Here is a 27801-nt window from a genome sequence, read left to right as displayed (position 1 = left end):
TTGCCTAAGGACGTGATGATAGTAGTTTTTCTACTATCAGTGTATCACGTTCAGTGTACTTCTAAAACCCACATTCAGAAGTAATTTGGATTCTGGGAACTTGAAAAAATCAAATATCAATGAAATGAAATGACAGAACAAAAACAACTGAAACAGTTGATTAGAATATCGCTAACAAAAACAGAAAAACCTCTAGGGTTGGAAAAGAGATGCCTGGGATTAGTAAAGGGAACAGTTACTAATTCCCTCTAAAAAACACACGAAATTGATTAACTTCAACAGAAGTAAAGGTGATGATATCTCTCCCTGAGCCCGTGGGTTGGACTACCTATCGGGCACGTCCCCAGGTGGCGGCTAGGGGAACGGCCAGGGGACTAGAGGCACAAGACAGGGCACCGTGGACCATTCTACCCAAGCTAAAGTGAAAGGAATCGTGCCGACAGCTGAATGGCCGCAGGGTGATATGCGGTTACGAACGAACCCCTTGAGGAACTGGACGAAACCTCATTGTAATCAGCCTACCTTTGGTAATGTGGGGCTCTGCCAGAGGTGACCAACTCTTCCCTTGCTACTCGTGGGAACATACATGAATAAAACAAACACAAAAACAGAAACAACAAAAACCAATCCCGAAGCTAGACAGAAGTGCTCACCTTAATCTAAGGCGGTGGCTGGGGTTTGGCGGTGGCCAAGGAGTAAGCGCATTTCCGGCGCCGAGGCCAAAAGGAGAAAGAGAGCGAAGGATGCAGGAGTGGCAGTAACTGTGAGTGAACCTCCTCCTCCCCCACTCCACCTCTAACAGCAAGGGCACTTTCTGCGACGGGCGCCAAGAGCTCCGCTTTGAATAAAGGCAAGGAACCGGCTGCCCCTGCAGGAAAGCTCCCTCACTTGTGCACCTCCACGAAGGGAACCCCAAGAAGGTTGAAGAAGCCGCGCAACGACAGTTATGTCGCTGCACCTTCTAAAATCTTCGCGGAGGCCACCGTAAGACACCTTAAGGTTGCCAAAAAGACTATGTGTTCGACGAGTCTTGGCCTACACCTGCCGATATGAAGGAGATGTCTCCTAGTGACCTGTTCACCTTCCTGGAAAGGACAGGATGAACGATGACCTAGGAGGACAACTCCTCGGGAGGATGTACAATGGGTCACATATGGCCTAAGTGCTGTGGGTCTACACTCACCCTATCTACTATACAGATACAGATGTCTTCCTGAGGAAACACCACCTATGGGGTTGACAGACAGACAGACAGACAGATACACGATACTTTTCAAGGCGATTATTTACAAAGCCAAGTTTCCACATTGACCGCCGAAAGAGATTCGGCGATCCATGCAAGACAACCAAATGTATTTGTGGTCCAACACCAGACAGTCCTGCTTTGACCCGTCAAAGTGTCATCAGTGGTGCTAGGCTGAACCACTCAACTGTCCAAAAAGGACAATCTTGTATGTGGAGATGCTGCACATTCACCAGAAACCTTAGCTTTCCGGAGATTCGACTGGGTCGGGGTTTTGTCCAACAGAGATTAAAGGTCACGTTGACGAGTATTCTGAATAATAATTTTGATAAGTTGCTGTTTGAAAATTCTAAGGTGATATATAGGGGGTTAGGCATCGATTATTTATCACATAAAAAACCGGTACACAGCGGTATTGATATCATCCCCATTTCCAGACTTATAACTGGTTGCGGGTCGATTGTCTTCAGGTGTTCTGATTATAAAAACTTTTTTTCACAATATAGTTACATAATATGTTTTCATATTGGAGGATAATAATCATCAGACTGGAAGTAACAAGTCAACTATCTGTTTTATTAAATAAAATGAATGAATATTTTTTTTTGTTTTCAATATGCATGAATACAAACTAATTTCAGATGCGGACGTCTGCTCTGCCAAAAAACTTCCAATTAATGGGGGTTACAACTGCACCGGCGACTTAGACTCTTTCAGCTGTTCTATTTCCTGCCCAGAAGGCATCAATTTTGAGTTCCAGCCTGCGCCAGTATATGAGTGTCGTTATGAAACAGGGGTGTTCCTTCCGAGTCCCATGCCGAAATGCATATATCGTAAATATTATTACTTTTTTTATTTTTTGATACAAAACTAAAATCAAAGTGGCTAAGTTGATTTTAGTTGATGAGTTTTCATTGATTCGAAATTTTCAGGCCCCCCTTTATCAATAGACCAGAATATTTCAGTATTTCATTATCTATAAAATATTCTCTCATCTTTTCTGTTATATCAAAATAATGAAATTGTTCTAGCTGAATACACAAACATTCTTCAAGAACCTGGAATTACAGATATTTTTCGACGCTTAAATGGATCGAAATCCAATCTGGCAAATGTTATAGCCGGTTATGGACATATACCAATGGGATATTCTACTCAATCACCATATGATTCCCGTACTGATAATCCGTTTCCATATGTAAGTATATATCATAATTGATAGTTGCATTTTTGAAACCCATCCAGGACATATCTATATAAATAATTTTTTATTTTGGCCACCAGTAGCGGTAATTTGCTCCATTACGATCATTGGTTTGAATCTCTCGTCGACTACATTTTTTTCTCACAAAAGTTTGCTAATTCTGTTTCTATACATGGCTGAAGGACCTTTGATTAGCAGTGATATTTCGCAGGCAACTCGATAAGTTATAATTTTAGGCTACCAATAAAACAGTATACATTGTGATCAAATTTAAAATATTTTCAATTTGAATGTCTCCTCAAAGTAATGTATACGGCAAGATATCATTTGAATGAAAAGTTCTGTAATTCAAAATTTCGTACGTATTTTGGAAAAAATATTTGAATGATTGTTGAAATTATATTGAATGTAGTTTCTCAAACAAAAATAAGAAAAAAATAGTTGGTCTTTGGTGTGGGAGTGAAATTAGGATACTCTCCTATATCATCAAAAAGGCAATGTGAAATAGTTCAAATTTTAAGTAAAAGCAAATATTCATATATTTGGTGGCAGAGATTTCCTTCAAATGATAATTTATTTAGGGTATCGCTGAATTTCTGTTGATGATGATGAATTTGTAATATTTACGATATTGCTATATTTGAATTAGATGCTACCTTTGCTATATTCATTTAGGATATTCTTACTATTTTATGTTGAAATGGTTATGTTGATAGTTATAAACATTTATTCTACACGCAAGCACCCGAAACTTCTGCTAGGTGAGCTACGCTTTACAGTGTCCAAAACAAATACAGCTTACACATACCAGAACTGCAATACTATTCTATACGCGTTCCACCAATCAAGTTGGCATTTTCAATTTATGAACTATATTGTTTATTATTCATTATTCAGTATTCTCCTGATGCTGCCAACTTGGTTGATGGAAGGCGTGTCAAAGAAAAAAAAGGTGCTCACACACGTCAGAAAGCAAATTCATTTGTTGAACAATTTGAAACCCACTTCACTGTTGATTCTCAAACAGAACCAAAGCCCACTTTGTTCCGTTATTACTATATATATATATATATATATATATATATATATATATATATATATATATATATATATATATATAAATATATTTATTATATTATATATAATATTTATTATATTACTTATCATTTATTGATTGTACTATTCCAAAGTAGGCAACTTTGAGAATTTACAAAGATACTTACATTCAGAAATTAGTTGTTTTCCTGCTCTATTGTTTTATGAACCTGTATTAAAGGACAAATCATAATTTATGTTTTTTTTGTAAGTTCCATGAAAAATGTCTAACAAATTCACTAGCAATCCGTTGAATACACAACACTTATGGAAATCAGTTAAAACAAATGTTTGTGTTATTCACAATATCTTGTTTTATTCTCAAAAATTAAGATATTGATGTCATAAAAATACATCTTCGAGCATAAGTAAACCATAATATATCATTTATGAAAATTGTAAAAAGAACTGGTCCCAGTGTAGGCTCTTGAGGGACACTAATGTTCATGCAATATATTTATTTCTTTCACTGCCTTTATCTGTTCCAACTATGTCTCCTTGAATGTTTCTTGTCTCGTCAGAATTTTGATATTCCGTTACTGAGTGAAGTAGATAAGTGTTATGAGTCATAATTCACAAAAAAGCGAACAAGAAATGTTACTAGATGGATTCCCGTTAAATCAGTTAAACAATCTACGAACTAATAACACTTTTAAAATAATAATCGACTAGTTTTATTGATTTCAAAAAAACTAACCTGAACAGTTAAAACGAGATCAATTCAGATCAATCATCTGAACTGAATGGGTTAGTTAGGTAATCTATCCGTCGCAGTGGTAGGTGGAACTTAATCCGGCACTCTACTACTTCACTACCGGTAGGAGGATGATTTGTACGGCACAGCAGAAAAAGTGACAAAAAATGAGCGCCCTATACGTTTTCCTTTGATGTCAATATGCTCAGCTTTTCCGTAACAAGCTGTACTAGTCAAAAGCCATTATTGAGAATCATTTTTATATCATTGTGTTGGATCTCCGACTCCGCAGCAATCAGTACTGTCACATTTAACAATCTGTAAGCAATAGTGTGATTCAATGACGTGTTTGGACTACCAGAATGCATCCATGGGTTTGAGGATTACTGCTTCAGAGTCTGGACCCTCGTAATATATAAAAGAAAGTGGTGTTAGTTACACTATTTATAACTCCAGAACGGATGAACCGATTTGGCTGAAAATTGGTGGAGAGGTAGCTTGGAACAAGGAGAGGGACATAGTATACTTTTTATCCCGTTCGATCGCGTTTCCGTGAAGTCACCAAGAAGTCACTATGAAACGTGGTATAGCAAAAACGCATCTGACATGGAATAACAAAAAAAGGTAAATGACAGCTGAACGTAATTTTGTCAATGGTTAATGAAGGCAATTGATGATGGAAATGGTGGTTTATATTTCCTGGATACCCCTAGTGGAACTGGTAAGACATTCCTGATGTCATTAGTTTTAGCTACTGTTCGTGCGAGATCCAAAATTGCGCTTGCAGTTGCTTCTTCTGGAATAGCAGCCACATTATTAGAAGGATGCCGTACGGCTCATTCAGTATTAAAATTGCCGTTGAATCTTCAAACTATTGAAGAACCAACATGTAATATTTCAAAAAACTCCGCAATGGCCAAAGTTTTATCAGCATCGAAAATCATCATATGGGACGAATGCACAATGGCGTACAAACGTGCATTAGAAGCACTTAACCGACCATTGGAAGATATACGCAATGACTCGAGATGTTTCGATTGCAATGTGCAATGATTTTACTGTCAGGCGATTTCCGCCAAACACTGCCAATAATTCCAAGATCAACGGCTGCCGACGAAATAAACGCTTGCCTCAAATCATCGAATCTATAGCGCTATGTGAAGAAACTTCAGCTGACAATAAACATGAGAGCTGCATTGCTTAATGATACATCTGCTGAAGATTTCTCCGAGCAGTTGCTGACTATCGGTAATGGTCGAGTACCGGTCGACGAATCGAGCGGATTGATTTCATTTCCTCAGAATTTCTGTAACTTCGTCTCATCGAAAGACGAACTTATCAGCAAAGTATTTCCAAACATAATTACTAACTACAAAAATAATGAATGGTTGAGTGAGCGAGCAATTTTAGCGGCTAAGAATAAAGATGTATATGACCTGAACTACATAATTCAGAATGATATCATCGGAACAATGCATTCATTCAAATCAATTGACTGTGTAACAAATGAAGATGAAGCCACCAACTATCCAATTGAATTTTTAAACTCCTTGGATGTGCCTGGCTTACCACCGCACAATTTACGCCTGAAGGTTGGCTCCGTAGTAATCATGCTTCGAAACATAAACCCACCAAAACTTTGCAACGGTACACGTTTGGTGGTAAGTATATTGATGAACAATGTGATTTACGCGACGATATTCAAAGGAAAATTCGAAGGCGAGGAAGTTCTCATTCCGGGGATCCCGATGATCCCAACCGATATGCCGTTTGAGTTTAAAATACTTGGGCGGCGAGCATTATAGGTCGACGATTACCAACTTCTTTTGATCTGAATTGGATGATCTGGACACTGACGACATGTGGTTTCATCAGGACGTGCTACACAGCTCATGTCACATTGAATATTCTACACCAGCGATTTGAGGGTATGGTCATCTCACGTGTAGGTGACGTGAACTGGCCACCGAGATCGTGCGATTTGATCCCGTTAGACTTTTTCTTGTAGGGTTCTTTCAATTCGCAGTTGTATGCGAATAAACCACAAACCACAGTGGTTCTCAAAGCCAATAACACATGCCATCGGTCAAATTCAGCCTGATTTATGCGCCAGAGTCATTGAAAATTTTACATTTCGGATGCGCTCCTCCCAGGGAAGTCGTTGTGGTCATTTGAACGATGATATCTTACACACACTTTGTTCTATTCAAATCTAAAGATAGGAAAAGCTTAATGAAAGACCCTATAGTATCAGGGCACACAATTCCACTAATCTCGGTGAATATGTCTTCGCACAATTACGTTACTTGATGAGTAAAGTTAGCTTATCAGAAACTTGGAACAATATGTTGAACTGGAAAGTTGTATGCTCCTTAAATACTTGATAAAGGTTTGGTTAGACTGTTACGAATCTTTCGTAACAGTCGTTACGTGGACGTTGGAGATCTTAATTTCAAGTGGTCAATTAATTATCACGTAGACGTAAACGTAAACGGATAATAGGTCGTGTTATCTAGCTAGAAAACAAACTCAACTTCAAATTCACAGGTATATATTCCGCCTCATCATTTCATTTTCATATATGACGCTGTAGTCGTTTATAATTATTATCAAAGCCAAATCACGAGATGTGAAATTTCACAAATGAATATAGGTATAGTGATTTTAATCAAACAATAATCTCTGCTATCGAGGCACCGGTCTCAAAGCGTTTTACTGACTTGCCTGTGGTGTTTGTACTTTTTTATGAAAAGTGAAGTTTTAATTTCCCAAGGTATTTATGAGATGACCAGTATGTTGTTTTTTCAGACCGTTCATGAAGAATTTCTGAATGAGACCAATGCTCGAGAGATACCCGGCGGATACTTCACAAGAAACGAACACCAACTAGTAACAGTGGAGAACAAGTTGCCTAAACCTGGATCTTGTTTCCATTGGGGAGGCACTCATTACAAAACATTTGACGATCGGGTTTACAGGTAAGCTATGTTGATGTTGGACAATAATACAAGAAATGTAATAGTATCTGTATCTGTAGAGTAGGGAGGGTGAGTGTAAGCCCACGCACTTAGGCCACATGTGACCCATTGTATATTCTCCCGAGGAGTTGTCCTCCTAGGTCGTCGTCCATCCTGTCCTTTCCAGGAAGGTGGACAGGTCGCTGGGAGACATCTCCTTCATATCGGCAGGTGTAGGCCAAGACTCGCCGAACACACACTCTCTTATTGATGATAACTCCGGGCACTCGTACAGGACATGCCTGACAGTCTCATCTTCCTGTTCACACATCCTGCCCACCTCTTCAGAGAAGTTTAGTTGGCTTTTGAATATTTCGGGAGGTTTTAAGCCCGTTAAACTTCTTTTCCTGGTGAAAAGGACCATCTCAGTCTTCTTGGGATTGATCGACAGTGAGTGTTCCTTACACCATGTTTCTATCAATTTGAGCCCATCCTGCGCTCTATCGCACAGTGTGTTTACAAATTTGCCGGTCTGCAAGATAACTATGTCATCTGCGTATGTAATTGTGTAGAATCCATTTTTGTTAAGGTGATTAATTAGGGTATCCAGAACTATGTTCCAGAGAAGGGGTGATAAGACCCCTCCCTGTGGGCATCCCCTCATGACCAGTCCTTTTACTGTGATGTCTTCTACATTAATACTTATTGCTCTGCTAGACAGGTCGCTGGGAGACATTCTGGAGTGTTCATTCTCCTACTACCAGGGGTACATTCCTGGAGTGTAGTTGCTGGGTAATTGTTGGAAAGGTTGTTTTATCAAACGCTCCCTCAATATCTATGAATATACCTAGGGTGGATTCTTTGTTGTCCAATGATCCCTCGATTCTGCCAACCACATGGTGAAGGGCCGAATCAGTAGACCTTCCCGGGGTATATGCATGCTGATTTGGATGAAGTAGGTTGTTAACAAGTACTTCATCTCTTATATACTGCTCACATAGCCTCTCCATGGTTTTTAAGAAAAAATATGTGAGACTAATTGGTCGGAATGCTTTTGGTAGGGTGTAGTCCATCCTACCTGGTTTGGGTATAAATACTACTCTTACTTCTCTCCACTTACTGGGAATATACCTCAGAGCTAGAGAGGCTCTGAATATTCCAACCAGGTGTGGCATACGAGTGTCCAGTCCCCACTGAAGTAGGGCTGGTCTTATACCGTCAGGCCCTGATGTCACGTCCAATAATTTGAAAATTTGCAAATAGCTATGCATCGTGTCCTAGTGTTGCCACCAAGACAAGCAATTCTCTTCTCTTGTCACGTCTTGTCTGGTTTCTTGAAAAATCGTCTTTACACAAAACAAGAGATCGAGTCACCTTAGTAGAAACAAGACAAGACAGTCCTCTCTTGACAAGTGGTTTTTCATAACGTTCAGCTCTCAACATACAATTTCTCAATTCATTTAGTAAAATCGTAAAGCGATTTTTCTTTATATTTTATGATCCAAGGATCATTAACAAATAATATTCAGTGTGTATAAGTTTTGTTTTTTGTCTGTAATAACTGTAAAATATGTTATTGTAGAAATAATAATCACAAAGAAACTGTAAATAAGATACATCCCATATGTGGCTCAAGATAAGCTATATCGTTTAAATTGAAAGACAATCAGCTCATTTACTAAGTAACAAATCACATAGAAATAATTGATCAAAGTTCTAAAGAAACACTTCCACCTTCCAACTCTATTGATTATTTTCGAAATTTTTCAGTTTTGACTCAAAGTGTTCACATATCCTCGTAAAGGATGCTATCGACAACACCTTCACCATCATAACTCAGAATCACGGAGATTGTTATAGCGATACTTTGAGCTGTCATAAGATCATAGAGATTTATGTTCAAGACAAACGTTACTTTCTGAAACTCACTCCTGACGGCATACCGATATTCGGCTCTGGAAATAAAATACTCCCCATTCCCGGCCAGGTTCCCGGAGTGCGAATAGAAATATCTGCTCACTTTCTGGTAGTATCGCTTGATACCGTGGACGTCAAAATAAGATGGGATGGACAGGTAGGTTTCATTTAGATCTCTTCTAATTCACATAATTGATTGTATAAAGCTTAAAATAGTTTGATAATAAGCTACTGCTGATTTATTGGTACGCCTTGAACAACAATTCATTGGTATGCCTCAGGCAACAATTCATTTTGCATTCAGAGAGCTGGGTATTCACACTTCTCTTCGCCTGGGGCGTAAAGATAAATCAGCAGTAGTGAAACATGCACTTAGAGACGGTGCCAGCGTTAACGAGTTTGAAGAGACCCAAGCCCACGATGGAACTCAACACAGCAAATGTGTTCTCTTAGAATAACCTGCCTGCTTACCTGATGTGACTCCCATAGAATTTTTTGTGGGAATTCGTGAAATCTAAATTATAGGTTACACAACAGCAGTATATTCCAGAGCTCACTATTTTAGTCCGCATTGTATATGTAAGTTATAATAAACTTACCTTCATTGGAGCTGAAATTTGATAGAATACATTTCCAAATAGGAATCGCACCATTGCTGATTTCAAATGCTTCTTAGGGACATTTTCTATCGCACTCGGCAATTGATAAATACCTTTAGAGCAGAGTGAATGATTGGTTTCTAGATCTGTTCAATTTTATATGGAATAGTCAAACATTTTTTGTTTCTTATATTATGTGAAATATGAAAGATAAAGGTAGTGTTACTAATTTTAGGTGTCTGAAAAAATGTCTGCACGCCAGAGTTTTGAATTCTTCCTAACAAGCTGAACTTTAAGCCCAATATTTAGCATGATATGATTTCACAAATCATATATTTTATATTTCCTATCTCTAATGGTGAATAATTTTCAGAATTTTTTGCAAGTCGAAGCAAAGGAAAACCTCTGGAATAGAACCGAAGGTTTATGTGGAAAAATTGATGGCGATCCAGATAATGATATAATGACAGCTGATGGTCACAGGCCCAAAAATCTTGCAACCTTGGCAACTAGCTGGAAAGCTAATAGTCTAGGAGGTATGTGAGATAGCCAGTAGTATGCAACAATGGGGTATCCATTATACTCGTATTGTGAATATACCTACTCTCCATACCATTTTAAGATAATGATATATATATATATATATATATATATATATATATATATATATATATATATATATATATATATATATATATATATATATATATATATATATATATATATATCATAGACCGAAACACGTGTCTATGGTTTGCCACTTTCTTGAGTGCTATGTCCGATATTAACTTCTGTTTCTATATCAAGACACTCAATAACTTTCATATTCGTATAATTTCCTGGACCCGGATGTCACACAGGTAGATATAGCTGCCTCCGTGGTGATTTTGATAGTTTTCTTGTAAACACAAGATCTATCAACTGAAACCACAAATGTGCGGTTTGCTCCTGCTGTTGGCTCCGTGCATTTGTATTTCTATCTTTTGGTAACCAAGTGTTGTCCATCCTTACACTTGGCTGCACCATACTAATGATGGGCCAGAAGCCCGAAACACGTGTCTATGGTTTGCCACTTTCTTGAGTGCTATGTCCGATATTAACTTCTGTTTCTATATATATATATATATATATATGAAATCTAGGTAAGTACTCTTTGATCATTCCCATATTGATTTCAATTTAAGAGCCAATATTAAAATTACAAACAAAAATATCAAACCGTTGGAAATCTATATACTAAACTGAAAGATCATTTACAAAAAAGACTTTTTCTTGAAATGGTAGAAATTGTGAAACAACCCAATACTATGAACTAATGAATAGTTAGTTCAATATATACTTATTTATTACATTTAGACATGAATAAAAGTAAGTGACATCATTGGGAATTTTCCATCCTGTATTTCTTTTTTCAAGTCAAACACGAATTTTCTCTGACATTTTGTTATAAATCAAACATAACTATATATTTCCATGAACATCAACTATTTGTTTTTCAAAATTGTTAAACAAAGTTGACGCACTCCTCAAACAGTTTGAGGAGTGCCTAGAAGATGACAGTACGACCAGCTGTCGAAAGCGCTCGCAGATAAATATATATATATATATATATATATATATATATATATATATATATATATATATATATATATATATATATATATATATATATATATTTTTCACTTCTTGGGATTTGAATCATAATTTCTGTAAGAAGGCCTGTTAGGCATCGTAGTTCATCCCTACTGTAGTCCAACAACTGTTTGATATCAAGCTTCGAGGGGTGAATAAACGCCTTGGAGTGAGCCAATCCTGGAAGATTCTGCCAGAAGTCCATAAAACTTCTTGCCATCCAGGTGTTCAATGTTTGTTTGGCAAAGCATAAAGCGATGCCAATGACAGGTTTTGGTCGCATAAAGCTGCTTGCAGCACCCTCCTTTGCAATTTAGAGCTTCCAACGCCGCTTGACTGTCCGATAATATTTTTATTAACTTGTGTATGAGGTTGGATTTTTCCAATCTCTCCGCACACAATTCAATAGCGTAAATTTCCGCTTGAAATACAGTCGCATAGTTTCCTAGGCAGGTTGATATCTTTGTCCTGAGTCTGCGACTGTAAACATCTACACCAGAACCGGAAGGTGTTTTAGATCCATCTGTGAACCAACAACTATCTTCTCCTAATATTTCCTTCTCCCGGAGGATCCAGTCCTCTCTACTCGGGAACAGTACTTTATAAGGCAGTTCGTAGTTGGAAATAAGATAAACCTTTGATAATTCAAAATTTGAATTGCCATTCGAATCAGGCACTCAATTTTTTAGAATTACTAAGGAAAATTCAACAACCGATTCTTTTTTTGTGATCAGCTTTAAAATTTATCACCATTTCAGAGAACTGCGACGATGTACCAACAGAAGGAAAAACATGCGATACAAATGTAAAAGGATCACTTGGGTACGAAGCAACAAAATTCTGCAAGAAAATAATGGCCAATAAAGTATTTGCCGCATGTCAAACGGTAAGTTCGGTATTGAAAAATGAAATGAATTAAATGCTGATTGATACTGCAGGTAGTCGACATTACATATCTTCTCGATGCATGCCGTTCTGATTACTGCAACTGCAAAGAAGAAAGTGGCTCCCATTGCGCGTGCGAAACTTTGAATGTCTACGTTAGGGACTGCACCCACAAGGGAATAAAAGGGCTGACAAATTGGAGAGACGAAGAGACTTGCCGTAAGTTTCAATCGTTATACAAAACCGTGCTTCCTTGTTGAATTATCGACATAAAATGCAACTGCAAATGAATGCAACTCTTGTCTTACTATCCTCAACGTTACAATAAGAACATTATTAAATATTGCTACTACATATACTTCAGTTTTTTAAAAAGACCCTGAAATCAATTTTATATAATTTGTGCCTGGAGTTTTGAGATGATCTAGAAGGTACTCATTGTCTTCATCAAAATTCCATATTTCTTATAGTACCATTAACATTAAATAGCAAAACATTATTTTTATTTTAACTCTCCAACTGCGCAGTGTTCTGATGTCAAATTATATATTATTAAAACAATACTGAACACATATAATCAATATATCCTTAAATATTTGAATTGCTTCAATATCCTAAGTGGCCACGACGTATATTTTCCTCTTGTTCCTTGCTAACGAATTTTCTTATCGGATCCCACATCAAACATTTCACTTATATGGCTGGTTTATATATGGAGTGGATAGATGAGTAGGTACAAAGTGAGCGGTTCTATTGAACCCTCCACTGCAATCCGCAAGCGGTTATTGTGGCTCACACTTGTTCACATTTGACCTAATAAATCCAACTTTTTTACGAAGCCGATTACTTTGATGAGTGACTTCACCTTACGCCGAAATCAACATCAGATCCGCGATGGGGCATGCACAGAGTATGTGCTCTTTTACCAGGTCCAGCTCTCATGTGATGGATTTCAGAAAGAGGCACTCCCATGGCTACTAACTATACCCAGGATACACTCCAGACTCTCTCAGGCAGGAATGTTCAGCTCTGAAATTTCACCTGTAATACATCTTCTGGAATATCCTCTACGACAGCCATGATGGCATATTGCAGAGAGATTTCAAGGGCAATATACCCACTTCAATAACCGCACCAACCTTTTCATGTGAGGACATCTGTAAATCAGCTATAACTTGGTTTGAGTGAATGATCATTTGAGCGTTAGCATTTGGTGACCTTCTCAGAGAAGTTTAGTTCCTTCCTTGATGCAAATTTCGCTTCTGCTCTTCAGAAATTGGGTGCACAGTAGATTCATAAGATATATCACTTATGAGAAGGCTTTCATGCTGCACCAACTAGATTCTTAGGTTTGTTAACAGAATCAGGAGTTGAGGTCGTTTAGTCGACTCCCATTTCGTAAGGTATCTCGTAAATGCCGCAATGTATTTATTACCTCCCAGTGCTGTAGGATGCAATAAAGCAACCTTAGGGTCTTATGTCAATGGATGAGAACCCATATGGTGTGCATGCTGAAAGCAGGTACATTAGGATTTCAGGCACCTTTTCCTAGTGCAAGGAAATTATATAACCATCACGCGACTATGGTAGACAAAGGTGTAGAAAATACTATGTTGGCAAACCATGACGAACCCCTCAATTTCCTACTTCAGTCCACTTGACCTGGAGGTCATATGTTTCGATAAGCTGTGGTCTTTAATGTTGTTGCATTGGCTCATCCTTATGTTGCCATGGGAGTGAAGTGATCTTTGCGGCTTTTATGTGTGCTTTCAGCTGAACGGGATCCAACTCGGTGACAAAGTTGATATCACCTCGTTTATGGTAGAAAACCGGGTTCATCAGCCGCTTAGGCAGTTGCCTCATAGAGAAATGCCTCAATTACTACTCTCTCATGGTCGTGGACCATGCAGAAAATGGGATCCGAACTTCTGATTACTTCAAAGGCTCCACTCAATACCACTCGGTCATGTAGTATTCCATACTTAAGAGTGTTGAAGTGCTGGCGTTTGGGATCAATTTTTGAATTTTGTTTTCAGCTATGCGTTGTACTGGAGGGATGGTTTATAAATCATGTGGACCTGCCAAAGGGCAACCAGCTTGTGGGGCCATTTCAGTAGTGTCGGAAGAAAACGGTGAATGTGAAGAAGGATGCTTCTGTCCACAGGGTACTGTAATAAATGATGGAAAGTGCATCACCAAAGATAAATGCCCATGCAGATTGAGAGGGAAGACTTTCCCAGCGGGATCATCACTGCCAAAGGACTGCAACACGTGTACTTGTGTCGACGGGCAGTGGGTTTGCACTCAGGTGATTTTATTTGATGCTTTTTATTATTATGGTGGGTGAAATTCTACTGTGAAGACCATCATCATGCTATTTAAAAAATCTACCGAGTGGCGAAAATTTAATTGCAAACTATGGCTATCTTGGCAACCGGAGAAAATACGATGTTGGTTGAATCAGATATAATTTTATTCTCTAAAATGAAATGAAATGATATTGAGCTGTTCTTGAAAGAAATGAAATGAAATGATATTGAGTTGTTCTTGAAAGAAATGAAATGAAATGAAATGATATTGAGCTGTTCTTGAAAGTATCGAAAAAATTTAACTCGTCGATTTTGATTTTTCACGCCTAGTATTTAACATTATACAGAACATGAAGAAATTAATGTTTCTCTTCATACGACGTTTTTCTTACTCAAAGCCATCCTCACCTTTTTTTTTCAAATACAAACCTGTATTTTTATAGCAAATTCAGATACCTCTTTCAATGCATAACAAATTACTCCATATTTCTTTCAACTCGAATGAAATATAAATTATGTTTTCCTCTTGTGTTTCTTTATTTAGAAAATTAATATTATGGTAATATGACTTCAGTGTTGATTTTCAATAATTAAGGTACAATCTCGGGAACAATGAATTAATTAAAAATGAAACGAACGATTACGAGTTTCTTCAAATTTCAGAATGGAATTATAAACTCTGGACATTTTTCCAAGAACAGTTGACTTTGAATATTTATTAAAGGCTTCAAGTTCGGTTTTTCACTCCTCAGTAACAAAGCGAGTATTTACCGAGATAATCAATTTCAGATAATTAGTTATATTCTTTTTGAATGAAAATAAGTTGAAATGGTAGTACTAACGTAAATGTGGAGGAGAGGCATCAATAATTCGTGAAAAAAGTACAGGTCCGTATTTAAAAAAAATGATGAGGCTGGCCACGAGTGAACGAAACGTCGTATGAAAAATGAATTGGGGAAATATGAAGTTCAATCAAAAACGTTTACATTTGTTCCATATTTTGTTTAGTTAAGATACCAAAAAAATCTGAATCAACGATTTCAATTTTTTTCGATTATTTCGAGAACGGCTTACGAAAGTCTGGATTTATCGACATGATTTGATTGCATTTTAAAAGGATTTAACCAACATCATATCTTCTACCGTTACCGAGATAGCGTTATGTGCTATGAAATTTTCCCCACCCGGTATACTAGCCCTTTTACTTTTAAAGATATGCAAAAGTTTGTGTTTTAATTCACATCTGGAAAGATGATTGAAAATATTTTCAGAAACTGGATTGAAGTTGTTAACTTTGTTTTGAATTTCTCCATGTACAACAAAATGCATACAGTTTTTGCGATCTAGGAAAATATCTAGACAATGGCAGATTTCGTATATATCTAGAATATTCATTGCCAGTTCAGAGCTTTATTGAAAAGTGAAATGATGGTCACCGAATAATGAGCATTGTTGAGCATTCCGAAATGTATGAAAAAATAGGAAGATTTAGTATCATAAAAAATATACCAAATACCTGACTAGTTGTTTCCTACCGTTTTCCTCCCAATCTGAAAAATAAATGAAACTAAATCACTAGATAATCTGCTGAAGTGTAATAAAGGGCAAACTGAAAAGTTCACCTGAAAAGTTACGGCGTAATATAAACCACCGAAGAGTCCAATTAGTCAGTCACTTGTCGTATTCATAAATTTTGCCTACAAATTGAAAAGATCAATTGAAAAAACATTGAATATTTATACTTAGCTTTCTTTAGTAGTCGACGTTTCGGAACATACTCTTTTTCCGTTTTCAATACCTGAAATTCACTTTAAAAATTTCGCCTCGAATTGTGAATAGCTCAAATTATTACGACATACACATACACCAGTTGATATTTGAATCTCTATTTTGCCTATGTACTATTGAAGTACTAAATAATATATGTATATACACTTTTTATATTTAATTTTCACTGATTTTTCATTTGAGGTTAATTACTGGGAGGATCAAGATTTCAGTTGAATATTTTCATTTCATATGCGATTTCTGCTTACAAATGTACCATGACTTTCCCTGATGTTTCATTAAAATTTTAGTTACTTATATTATTGTTTTTGAATGTATTGTAGATCGATTGTGGTTCGAGATGTTCGGCGGTTGGAGACCCCCATTACGTCACGTTCGATGGCAGAAAATATGACTTCATGGGACACTGTTCGTATTACCTAGTGAAGAGTGATAATTTTTCAATCGAGGCTGAGAACACACCTTGCGCTGGTTCAATTTCACAAGTGAGTATACAATTCGTTTATAATTATAATTCGGAAAAAACTTTTCCGAATTATAATTATAAACGCATAGAAATACCGACACAGTAAGATTTTATTTTACTTTTCTGAAAAATTATGATAGATTTACTTCGACTACATTTTTAATAACAGTACATCATTGCTACAATTCAAACAGACAGATGAGCACCACTGTTCAAGTAAATAGACAGAATTATACAAAAATAATTCATATACATGATGGATTTGGCCGATACTTGATGAAAATCCATAACTAACGTATTAAAAATTATTGAATTAAATTATTGAATTAAATTACCTGAGCTTATGTCCCAGTTTCCACACTTGAAAAAATATTTACTAACGGGGAGTTATTCAATTCCAATTGATCATTAAGTGAATTATCCGAATTCCTGAATCTCTTGATTTCTAAACATTCTAGAAGATCGATTTTCAAACTCTTCTCTTCAAAATGAACACGTCATATTCATGATTGAACTCATGTCCTTCTGCTAAAAGGTGGTTTGCAAATGTAGAATGGATCTTTCTATTTACAAAACTACTTCTCTGTTCTTTAATTCTTTGGGAAAATGTTTTCCATATTTGGCCAATATACAGATTTGGGCAAGATACACAAGTCAGCTTATATACTTCCGATCTCTCTGACACCGAAGTTTAGTCTTTATTGTTTTTAATAAATTTACTTAGTCTATTATTCGTTCTGTGAGCTACGTTTACGCATTATTTCTTCAAAAAAACGGGCAATATTATTGGTTGGTTTACCCAAATATGACAATGTCCTATAACTGACGTTATCGCATCTTGAATTCAGGTAGACCAGGGTAGACCAACACTGATGTGTCGGTCGGTAGTTCAAACCCTAGTCTGAACGATCGATTTTTACTTGCTATCGTTCAATCCGTGTTAGGAATCACATGTTAAAAGATAAGACCTCGTTAATCGTTATCGCACCGGTTTCGACTTCTGAGGGTTGTCATTCGTAGGGGTGCGACAGCTGGTTAACGAAAAAACAGATTCTACGTATCTGTAGTTACAGAACGAATAATAGTCCAATTAAATTTATTAAAAACAATATAGACAAAATTTCGGTGTCGGATAGATCAGGAGTATATATATGCTGACTCGTGGCTTTTGCCCAAAACTATATATTTGCGAAACGGAGACAATTTTCTCAAAGAATTAAAGAGCATAGAAGTAGCTTGGTATATAGAAAGACCAATTCCACATTTGCAAACCACCATTTAGTGGAAGGACATGAGTTCAATCATAAATACGATGTGTTACATTAAGAAAAGAATAGTTTGAAACTCAATCTTCTAGAATATTTAGAAATCAATAGATTCGGGAGTTCGGGTAATTTAGAATTGAATAACTCTCTGTTACTAAATATTTTTTAAATGTGGAAACTGGAACATAAACTCATGTAATTTAATTAATTACAGGTACTTGAAATGTAGATTAGGTGAGGTTAGGTTAGGTCCAAAGTGAGTGGGTCTATTCGACCATTCACCGCAAGCCGCAAGGGTTTATTGTGGCTCACACCTATTCTCACTCGACCAAATAAACCCAGCTTCTTAACGAAGCCGATTAGTTTGTTAGGTGAGTGGTCTTTCAGATCAGATGGTAAGAGTATGGCTCTGCCGAACTGTAAAAACCTAATTCGGTCCTCAGCGGGGCAGGCACAGAGTATGTGCTCTGCTATTTCATCGTTTTCCAAACAGAGGCGATACACACTGTCTTCCGACAGTCCGAGTCTCCGCATATCATGTTTCAAATGACACTTACCTGTAAGAAGGCCTGATAGACTTCGTAGTTCATCCCTACTGTAGTCCAACAAGTGTTTGGTATCCAGCTTCGAAGGGTGAATAAACGCCTTGGGTAAGCCAATCCTGGAAGATTCTGCCAGAAGTCCATAAATCTTCTTGCCATCCAGGTGTTCAATTTTTGTTTGGCAAAGCCTAAAGCGATGCCAATGACAGGTTCTGGTGCGATGAAGCTGCTCGCAGCACCCTCTTTTGTAAGGGAGTCAGCAGTCTCAATACCTTTCAACCCACTATGGCCAGGAATCCAGACCAGAGGCAATCTGTTAAGTTTTCCTATCGGGGAGAGTCGTTTTTGGCAATTTGCTACCAATTTAGACGTCGCTCGGTAGGAGCCAAGAGCTTACAACGCCGCTTGACTGTCCGAGAATATTTTTATTGACTTGTGAGTGAGGTTGGATTTATCCAATCTCTTCGCACACGATTCAATAGCGAGTTATATGAGGAACTGATAGCCGATCCAGCTTGCTTACTCAGCATTAAGTCATATGCGAACTTATTCACACACCTTGTTTTCTTATTTGATTAATTTAATTGTAGTCATTTGCCTCAAATGTACAAATAAAAAAGTTTTTTTAAACATTCTCAAAGCAAACCCTTCGAAATAATTAGCGTAAATTTTCGCTTGAAGTACAGTCGCATAGGTTCCTAGGCAGGTTGATATCTCTGTCCTGGGTCTGCGACTGATCCAGATCCTGAAGGTGTTTTTGATCCATCTGTGAATCAACAAGTATCTGCTCTTAATATTTCCTTCTCCCGGAGGACACAATGAAATGTAGGTACTTCAAATTGTAAAATTAGTAATATTAAGCATTGAATATGTAGAATATAGTTAGTAAAGACACGCCCGAAGAAGCCATTGTATGGCGAAACACGTGTTGTGTTTTTGTGAAATTGTTTAGTGAAAATACGTTGAATACGTTGAAAATAATTCAGAATATTGAACAAAAGTAATTTTTGTGGGAAAAATCATAGTTGAGAGACTGATTTTAAGGATTTCCACCTTCTACAATCCGGAATAAAATCAAATTGTAATACATTAACTTCTCCATAACAATTTGCATTTTTTTCACATCATGGAAGCTGAAATTCCTCGATGAAATTCGATGAAAAAGTCAAAAAATGATTTCTGAAATATTTCAAGTAAAGCTATCTCGTATTAGAGAAAAACACATTTGAAATGTCATTGAGAATTGCAAATATAATTTAATTTTCATTTAGAGAATGTTGCAGAACCGATTGAAGATAAATCATAAGCCATGAGAACTATTCCTACTAACAATGAAAATGGGATGTGGTTGTGTTATAGAGTTTTACATCAATGTAAGCTTTTGACGAGAGCTGACGATTGAAACTTTAAAGCGTAGCTTCTCCGAGTCAATAGTTATATGACGAATACGTAGAGAAAATACATAGCTTCAGTCAATAATTCATAAATATCAAACGAATGTGATATCTGAATGAATGAAAAATCAATGTATTGAGAATAAACCAAGCTTACATGCTGAATGGTTTCGAGTGTCATACAAAAGCTGTATTTCACTACAGGGAGTTTTTAACATAGATGACAAGCATAACTTTGTTTTTTCCCGTATAAATGTTCAAATTGAAACTTATTGCAAAATATGTTTGACGTGAATTGATTCGGAATGAATTTCCTTTCATTCTTTAAAAATATTAAATTTGGGCTGAAAATAAAAAAGTTATTTAAGATCAAAACATTTCAAAATGGCCGTTTTCATGCACATGTTTAATTTCGAAATTCATTATAATAATCATTATTAATTTTTATTTGTTGGCTTACAGGCCATGAACTTCCCAACGAGCATATCCTCTGGGATGCCAACTTGTACCAAAACAGTTACAATCAAAATGAATGGACAGATCATCAAATTGAAACAAAACCACGACATTGTTGTAAATGGTCAAGACATAACTAAAGTACCATATACTGTGTCTGGAATAAAATTAAGGAGTGTGTCATCCATTTTCCTACAAGGTCAGTAATCAATACTATTATTACCATCTTCTCAATCATTCACACATGCCTTTCTTCCACAGCCAAACTACCAAATGGAATCGAAATATGGTGGGATGGAAGTAGTAGAGTTTACATTGACCTTCCACCAAAATTCAAAGAGAAGACAAGGGTGAGTTTCAACAACTTGTCAGAGAAGTAGAGGATTATCATTTTACACAATATCTTACTCATTTATTGATAACTTCCCAATATATTTATGCATATGTTACATGATAGTCCCCTTCTAAAATGTCTCGTCAATAATTGCTTCAATTCTTTATTTGTAATTAGGTTTGAAATTTGTATAATTTTTTGATAAGGTCATGTGACTGGCATTTCTTCGTAGGGTCTTCTTATTTTTGATTTAAAATTCAAGTAACCCTTTAGAATTGTGTCAACAAGGTATAAAACAGATCTGTCTGTCTTTCGATAAACCAACTCATTATTGTTCGTATTGTTTTCCTTCATCATTACTTATGAATTTGATCTTGGTATTGGAAGTTAGCTCAGACTCTCATGTATTATGTTGTTCCAACTATTGCATTCCATTCCCAATTTTTGAAATTTGTACGATCCATATTGCATCTTGTCAACTAGTGTACTGTAAAGTATATAATGTAAAGAAAGGCTAATGTAGTCAAGCTGTTGGAAAATAATAACATGAAAATCAAAAAATAAATAGATGAGTACTATTCTGATCACTCCCATACTGATTTCATTTTAAGAGCCAGCGGTAGACAGCTGTTTCAGCCTGTTGGGCATCGTCAGTATCGGGCAGATGGTCCTCGATTGAAGACAAAATGTGATTAATCAAGAAAAGTACTCGATAAAAATAACTGCCTAAACGCAAGCGAGACATAAGTGGAACCACCTATTGGTGTAACTCCCAAGTCAACTTGCCAAGTTTTTATGTCAGTGCTGGTGGTTTGACCGATCAACCGACAATTACTACCGCGGTCATCCCTTGTTTCTTTCTTTTCATAAATTCATTGGGTGACTGTTGAAAAAAAATTCAGTTTTCATTCCTCAGAAATCTGTTGGGAAATTGAGAAGTGAATTTTAGACTAAATACTTTTATCAAGCTAGCCACAATTCTCGATATCCCGAAATACTTCAACGTAGTGAATTTTCGAAAACAAAAAACATTTTTATTTCTATTTCAGGGTCTCTGTGGTACCTTTAATGACAATCAAAAAGACGATTTCGTGACACCGGAAGATGATATAGAACAAGCTGTCATTCCCTTCGCTAATAAATGGAAAACAAGCGAAAAATGTAACGATATTGCCGAAGTTCTGTCATCGCACCCTTGTGACAAAAATATCCATAAAAAGGCTACGGCTGAGAAATACTGCGCGAAAATAAAATCTGACTTATTTAAAGGTAAATATTGTGATAATTTTTGAATACTGAGGAAAAAACAATAATATTCATCTATAAGTGGAAACTAATTTTTGAATCAGCATATAAAGTGAAATTACGGGTATTGTTTTGTACATATATTTAGTATAAAATGAAATGGTGGTAGTCTTGCATTTGTATTCCAAATATGAATTCCAAAGCCGGAATATAAAATGTTAATTTATTGACATATTTCAGAAATAAGAATTCAGTTTTGTGATTGTTTTCCAGATTGCCATTGGTTTGTTGATCCTGATCAATTCTACCAAGACTGTCTCTACGATATGTGCTCATGCGAATTTTCAGTAAGTAATATTTGGTGTCTAGGGAGTAAGAATCAACATTCAAATATTCCACAGCAGGTACAAAAAGGTCTTCAAATTGAAGACTACATGATCTCACCTCGTAATCAACTATTTTTTCTGTAGGGTTTGATTGCTGATCAAACGTTGTTTTGAAATATAAATTATTTATAGGGAATTTCTAGGGTATGAAATAATAACTAACTCATTGTAAGGGTGTAAAAACAATAACACTTACAAAACACATCAATGCCTCTTTGCAATAGGATGTACAATATTTTTCATTAGCCCATGTTCAGCTAACACAAACAAACTGGATGATTTTGCCCACTCAAGATCATACCACGTATAATTGTCCGTGTGAAAAAAAACTATGTGCTCAAAATCAAGCCATAAACGGACATTGTTTGGCCTTGGGACTTATTGATAGTCATTGCATATATGTAGGTATAATAGAAATTCGTGGTATTAATATATTTTGTCCTCGGAATTAGCATTTGAAATGGTGGCTTCGACAACGTGTTTCGATAATTAATTAATGACCAATCGTGTACTGTTGCATAGCCGTGCAACGATATTGAGTTAATAATAATGGTAATGATGATAATACTCGTTTAGAGTAGTGAAATGGATTCGGAATGAGCTGTATCAATTCGACGTAAAGACCCGAAAAATTATGCATCTTTATGGGAGTTTGTATCCCAAATTGTCCGTTCCATAGTTGTACTTTCGTCGTCAGCAGGAAGGCCGTTGACTTTTGAGTTTGGAGAGTCTACATGAGAAAATGGTACTGGATGGAGCCTGTAAAGTCATCAAAAGTGCGGATCCCCTTCCATGCATGATTGGCCACCATGAGAGATCAGGGATTGGAATATTTCTCTTCAGGGCAGCTGCCAGGGTGGTTGATGAACTGATGATGAACCTAAACGAGGTGATCACCACTATGTCACCGAGTTGGAAATAGTGCAACAAAAAGCCAACATGAAAGCCGCAGAGATCACTTCACTCCTGCGGTAACTCAAGGATAAAACATGGGGTCTTCTTCAACAATATTGAAGACCTCGGCTTATCAAAGCACCCAACCTTCGTTTTCCTCAGATTGAGTGGGCTGGAGTCGGAAACTAAGGGGTTCATCATGGCCTGTCAGTATGGTGTCTTTGGTACCTTAGTCGACCACAGTCACGTGATGGATATTGAGGTTTCAGACACAAGGTGTAGAGCTTGCCAGCTTGTGAACTGATTCACATGTGAAGTAAATTTAAAATAAGAATCATTATAATTTCAAGACTTCATATGGACTTCACCACTAATCAATTTAGGCAATGTTTTCTTGGAGGTGTCACATAATCAGATCATTATTGAGAGAATTTTGGGATATCTTTTGTATCCAAAGCATAAAGTTGAATACCATTTGATGATGAATAAGTAAATTTACGAAGGCTTACAAAAGTTTTCAATTCCCCCCTAATGAATCTATTGTTCTTAGGTATCAAAATGCCTGTGTCCTATAATATCGAGCTACGCAACGGAATGTTCCCGAAAGAACATCAAAATCAACTGGAGACTTGAAGTTCGTGAGTGTGGTATACACTGTCCTGGTGGGCAGAAGTATCAAATTTGCGGCAATTCCTGCACAAGAACCTGTTTCGATATTTCCGAAGATCCCAACTGTAAGCCACAGTGTGTCGAAGGATGTAACTGCCCGGAAGGCATGGCGTTAGATGAAGATGGCGAATGTCTACCTATTGGACAATGTAAATGCGTTTATAACGGTCTAGATTTTCCTGCTGGGTATAAAGAAGTTAGGCCTGCTCCCGATGGACTCGAATTATGGTATATCATTTTCAAATATAGTAAAAAATTTAGTAATCTCAAGAAACATTCGTGTTCATAGAGGGAATGAAAGAGGATAACATATAATTAGTAACAGTAACAATAAACAAAAATTTATCAATGTTCATTAGAACCAGATGTTATTCGAGCAGGCTATAAATTGATTTTCCTGTGGGAGTAATTTTCACCAACTTTACTGATTTGATATTTTTGTAAAGTGGTTGTGGTAATCAGAATTGACGATATTACATATAGTCAGTTGTCTTTAAACGGTTTTATTTAGCTTGCTCTGTTTGTTTGGATTAAATTTTGTAATTGAAGTTTGCCCCCTTCCTGTTGACAGATTGATCTGATATTTGGTACACACATTCAGTTTTGATTATAATACAATTTAATAAATTCTGTATTATTGTAAATCCAAGATGGCCGTAGCTACAAAATGGCGGATTACATATTTTTTTCACAACTACCTAAATATGGATATCAAATAACAGAGCTTGACTAGTAGAATAGTAGAACACTTTGAAAAAGATGAAAATTCAAAATGGCCGCAGCTACAAAATGGCGGATTACGTATTATTTCACAACCCACTCAATATGGGTTGGGCTACCCATTGGGCGCGTTCCCAGGTGGCGAATAGGGGAAAGGTCAGGGGACTGGAGGCCCTGTCCGGGAAGCCAATGTGGCCTTATGGACGAGGTCGCCGGACTCCTGGTTAGTGGCAGAAATAAGTAGGATGAGGGGAATTAAAACCCCCCAAAAGCATTTGTAAAACATGCCACCGTAGACTAGCATATCCAAGGTGTAAGGACTTGTGCCGACAGATGAATGGCCGCAGGGTGATATGCGGTTGCGAACAATCCCCTTGGGGAACTGGGCGAAACCTCATTGTAATCAGCCTACCTCTAGTAATGCGGGGCTCTGCCAGAGGTGACCAACTCTTTTCCTGCTACTCGTCGGAACACACATGATTGAAACAAACACAAAAACAGGAACAACAAAAACAAAAACCAATCCCGAGGCTGGACAGAAGTGCTCACCTCAGTCTAAGGTGGTGGCTGGGGATGAACTGAAATGTCCACCCAATCTACCCCTCGGAATGAGGCTAGACCTCGTAATGTAATACAAAGGCCAATGCGTAACCGCATTTGCGACGCCGAGGCTAAAAGGAGAAAGAGAGCGAAGAAGGCAGGAGTGGGAGCAACTATAAGTGCACCCTCCTTCTCCCCCACTCCACCTACAACAGCAAGAGCACTTCCTGCGGCGGGCGCCAAGAGCTCCGCCTTAGATAAAGGCAAGGAACGGGCTGCCCCTGCAGGAAAGCCCCTCACTTGTGCACCTCCACGAAAGGAAACCCAAGAAGGTTGAAGAAGCCGCGCAATGACAGTAATGTCGCTGCACCTTCCAAAACCTCCGCGGAGGCTACCGTGAGACACCTCGAAGATGCCAAAGATACTGTGTGTTCGGCGACTCTTGGCCTACAGCTGCCAATATAAAGGAGATATCTCCTAATTACCTGTCCACCTTCCTGGAAAGGACAGGATGGACGATGACCTAGGAGGACAACTCCTCGGGAGGGTGTACAATGGGTCACATGTAGCCTAAGTGCTGTGGGTCTACACTCCCCCTCCGTAGGTACTCTACAGATTCAGATGGGTATGAAATGACAGGGCTTGACTAGTGCTATAGGAGGGTCCTAGGTAGCAGTCATTACACCACTCTCCTCAGCAATCTACGGTATCAGAAAAAAAATGATAAAATCGTTGGGCGTAGCATAACCTGAGTAAATATATGAATAGTACGTCCAACGATTTTATTATTTTTTTATCTAATCAATACCGTAGATTGCTGAGGGGAGTGGTGTGATGACTGCTGCCTAGGACCTTCCGAATTATATTTTAGCTTTCAATAGCTTTCTTTTTTTTTTCAATAAAATCGTTAAAAATAACATTTTTCTTTACTTTTTTATCTATATTTCATTTTCGTTGAATAGATAAAAATACTTTGTTTTGGACAATGAACCATAGTCCAGTGAAATTTTATATAATTCAGTTGGTTCTAGAAAGGACAAGTTGTGAATATTTTATCGTTTTATTTCGAACGTTCAATCTCAACTTATGGAAATTTAAGTTTTTATGATTGTGTCAACCCCAAATAACTTCAATTCACCATTCACATTTTGACATCGAATTTATGTAACGTTATATTGTTTACTGTTATTTCCAGTACGTGTCTCAATGGATTGTGGCAGTGCAAAGAAGCGACACCTGAAGAAATGAAGCTGTACCCTAGTGCAAATGATTTGAATTCCAGGTGCAACGCCTCAGCAAATATGGAATTCACGACTTGTGAACAAGTTGAACCTGTCACCTGTAAAGTAAGTATCACAAAAATGAAAATCTTTGAATGTCACCAAATTGATTTTATAGTACTTGTTAGTATACATATTTTTATTTCAGAATATGCACTCACCTGATTTGTTCACTTCATCAGTGTGCCATTCAGGTTGCCAATGTAAAAAAGGATATGTTCTGGATACCGCGTCCAAGAGGTGTGTAAAACCCACAGAATGTCCGTGTCATCACGGTGGTAAGAGTTACAAAGAGAATTCCACAGTCCAAAGTGATTGTAATACATGGTAAGTACCTAAGAACTTCACAAACAAACTTCAATAAAAACAACAATAATAAAAATGACAGAAAATCTGAGTTAGAATTGCGTCATTGTTACATAGAGTACTCAAACACAAGAAAGTATCAATTTATAATCGAATGCCACAATACTGCAAGAATAACTAACAATGGTACCAACAAAAGTAACTTTCAAAATGAGACGATCCCAGCTATGGGATTGACATAAGACTCAATCCTCGACCGCCGACGAGATTCGTCTTATGTCCTTCAGTACAGCTTTTACTGTAAGGCAACTAGTTGCATATCTTGATGAGGATTTAGATGTGATTTTGAATTGGTGTGAAAGTAACCAGGCATCGGTTTTAACCAAAAAGTCAAATGTCTCCGAACCGGATATAATAATGTAAGGACAGACAATGCCGCTTTCTGCTTGTAGGTTAAAATGGACACCAATATGTCTTGTCTCAATCATGTCGCTGGAATTGCAAAGGCTTCCTCTCAAAAGCTTGGAACACTGTTCCAAACTAAAAAACTGTACACATCTCAGCAACTTTTGATGCTTTATATAACTCGGATCAGAGTATTGTTCTCATTAATGGAGCTCCGCCCCTAAGCATACCCGAAGCTGCTAGATTCAGTCCACTCTTCTATAGATACTTTCATTGGAGGTGTTCAAGCGACTTGGAACATTTTATTCCACCAAGAGTGGTACATATCTGTAATACGCGACGGATTGTGGCTGCTCATCATTTTGAGGTTCAACTCAATACACTTCGAACTCCGCTGTTTAAGAACTTTTTCATTTGAAGAACTGCGTTCATGTGCAATAAACTTCCTGAGAACGTTTTTCCAAATGAATTGAATCTCCAACGATTCAAATACTGCGTGAATCGCTACGTTCGCACAGGCACCGCTCTTGGAGCGCCTTAAGGAAGAAAAATCAGACCCCGAACAGAATTTAATTG

General features: G+C 37.2%; 1 protein-coding gene across 1 annotated transcript in view; it reads left to right on the top strand.

Annotated features, from left to right (window-relative positions):
- Nucleotides 1–27801, top strand: part of Hml (Hemolectin) — a 132860-nt gene that overhangs the window by 21851 nt on the left and 83208 nt on the right. The window contains exons 8-23 of the mRNA XM_074172601.1: nucleotides 1885–2076; nucleotides 2275–2441; nucleotides 7045–7214; nucleotides 8964–9267; nucleotides 10083–10245; nucleotides 12100–12227; nucleotides 12280–12445; nucleotides 14263–14534; nucleotides 16647–16808; nucleotides 20453–20645; nucleotides 20708–20796; nucleotides 21830–22049; nucleotides 22299–22372; nucleotides 23856–24202; nucleotides 26430–26580; nucleotides 26663–26841. Coding sequence (XP_074028702.1) covers nucleotides 1885–2076; nucleotides 2275–2441; nucleotides 7045–7214; nucleotides 8964–9267; nucleotides 10083–10245; nucleotides 12100–12227; nucleotides 12280–12445; nucleotides 14263–14534; nucleotides 16647–16808; nucleotides 20453–20645; nucleotides 20708–20796; nucleotides 21830–22049; nucleotides 22299–22372; nucleotides 23856–24202; nucleotides 26430–26580; nucleotides 26663–26841 — 2977 coding nt within the window. The remainder of the gene's footprint in view (nucleotides 1–1884; nucleotides 2077–2274; nucleotides 2442–7044; nucleotides 7215–8963; nucleotides 9268–10082; nucleotides 10246–12099; nucleotides 12228–12279; nucleotides 12446–14262; nucleotides 14535–16646; nucleotides 16809–20452; nucleotides 20646–20707; nucleotides 20797–21829; nucleotides 22050–22298; nucleotides 22373–23855; nucleotides 24203–26429; nucleotides 26581–26662; nucleotides 26842–27801) is intronic.

Source organism: Leptinotarsa decemlineata, unplaced genomic scaffold (assembly GCF_025532065.1).
Source record: "Leptinotarsa decemlineata unplaced genomic scaffold, Ldec_3_MD MMD2_tig00000133_RagTag_RagTag, whole genome shotgun sequence".
In the NCBI taxonomy this organism is placed as follows: Eukaryota; Metazoa; Arthropoda; class Insecta; order Coleoptera; family Chrysomelidae; genus Leptinotarsa; species Leptinotarsa decemlineata.
Note: the sequence above shows the minus strand (reverse complement) of the source record. Positions and strands in the feature narration are given on the sequence as shown.